Source organism: Esox lucius, chromosome 7 (assembly GCF_011004845.1).
Source record: "Esox lucius isolate fEsoLuc1 chromosome 7, fEsoLuc1.pri, whole genome shotgun sequence".
Classification (NCBI taxonomy): Eukaryota; Metazoa; Chordata; class Actinopteri; order Esociformes; family Esocidae; genus Esox; species Esox lucius.
Genome location: NC_047575.1, coordinates 39895394 through 39897204, shown reverse-complemented (window position 1 = coordinate 39897204; position 1811 = coordinate 39895394). Strand labels below are relative to the sequence as shown.

Sequence of the window (1811 nt, the reverse complement as noted above, 5' to 3'; positions counted from 1 at the left end):
GACTGGTGCTGAGAGTGTAAAGTGTCATACCCAGGTATGATCTGGTCTGGTCAGGAGGAGATCATCGGTGCCGTAAAAACAGAGACCACAGAAAAGTGACCAGGCAAATTATCAACTTGAAGAAGTGCGTGACAGTTTATTGTACTCTATTTTGGATCATTCAACAACCCTAATGATCATCAATGAGGTTTTACTTATATTTTGATTTATTATCTTACGCAGCATGATTTTGTTGAAAATCGTTATCACTGAATTATACTCCACTGCAGGTAGATGGTGATGAAACAGGTTTTATTTATTGTGTTTTTCAGTATGATGGTCAACATCTGAATACCAGCCACACTGTTTGAAGGAGAGCTGTTAGTGTTGTAGACTGGCTGGGCTGCTGTATGGTTGGCAGTTACTGTCAAATTGTTTTAAAATATACCAATCAAACTTGGATGAACTGATCCTTCTCAGTTACTGTGAACACTGGTCTTGTGTGTCTCCTTTCAATGACATCCCTGTTCAACTCCTCCCAGGAGATAGTGTTTGTGCTGCATGGACTGAATGAGACACAGACAAACAGACACATCTACTTTGTATTTATTCTGATCCTATATCTCTTTACCATTTTTATTAATCTCACTCTGATCTTTACTATTATTCAGAAATATTTTTTGCTTGACTCAATGTATTTATTCCTCTGTAATCTGTGTATTAATGGGATCATTGGTGCTTCATCTTTTTACCCCAAAATGCTTTACGATCTTTTATTTGACTGTCATGTGATAACATACATTGGGTGCTTGACCCAGATATTTGTCATCTCCTTCTATGTTTACTTTGAATTTACCAACTTAACGGTAATGGCTTATGACAGATATGTTGCCATCTGTAAGCCACTCCACTACCACTCTATTATGACTGTTAGAAAAGTGTGGACACTGATTCTTCTAACTTGGCTTTTGTCATGGCTGGAAGTTACTATTGGAATAGTTCTCACAGCTAGGTTACCCCTCTGTGCTGTTGACATTGATAAACTCTACTGCTCAAAATTTGAGATTTTGAAGCTGTCATGTGTTGACACCAGTCTGAACAATCTCGTTGCTTATATTGTCATATTGTCACACTTTTCTCAAACCATTCTTATTCTGATATCGTATGTGAACATCATCAAAACATCTATATGTTCCCAGACAGGAAGGAGGAAGTTCATGCAGACCTGTCTTCCTCATCTAATCACCCTGGCTAATTTTGTTGTATCTCTCCTCTTTGATGTGATGTACTCTCTCTACGGAAGCAACACCACTCTATTAGCCCTGAGGAATATCATGGCTGTGGAGTTTCTAGTTGTTCCTCCTCTGATAAATCCTATCATATATGTGATGAACCTCAGTCAGATTCGGAATAGAGTTAGACAGATGTTCAACTGTAAAGTTGCTTCCCTAAGCTAAATATATTATTGTAATGCACATGTGTATAAACATAAAGTTTGTTTATGGTTGACCTATTTATTGTAACGCTTTTGACATTTTTCATGGAATGTCACTATAGAAAAGTGTATTTTGTCATGAAAATATGTTTTTAGAACAATAACATTCAGTTATGATACATACATGAGCATTGTTTGATACATACATGAGCAGCCTTCATATGTGACAATTTCATTCAAATTCTCTACTGCTTGTTTTACAGCAGTGTTCCTACACTTGGCAATTGTTATCGATATCAGATATGGGCAAAGACACATCAAAATGTATTTTCAAATAAGATACACTTAAAATTAAGGTATTTGGTATATAAAAATACAAAATACAGTAGCCACACCA

General features: G+C 36.3%; 1 protein-coding gene across 1 annotated transcript; it reads left to right on the top strand.

Annotated features, from left to right (window-relative positions):
- Positions 1-445: 445 nt before the first annotated feature.
- LOC105029989 (olfactory receptor 4S1-like) lies at positions 446-1436 on the top strand. The gene has a single exon (XM_010903605.2). The coding sequence runs from the start codon at positions 495-497 to the stop codon at positions 1434-1436; it is 942 nt and encodes a 313-aa protein (XP_010901907.2). The 5' UTR covers positions 446-494.
- The last annotated feature ends 375 nt before the right edge of the window (positions 1437-1811 follow it).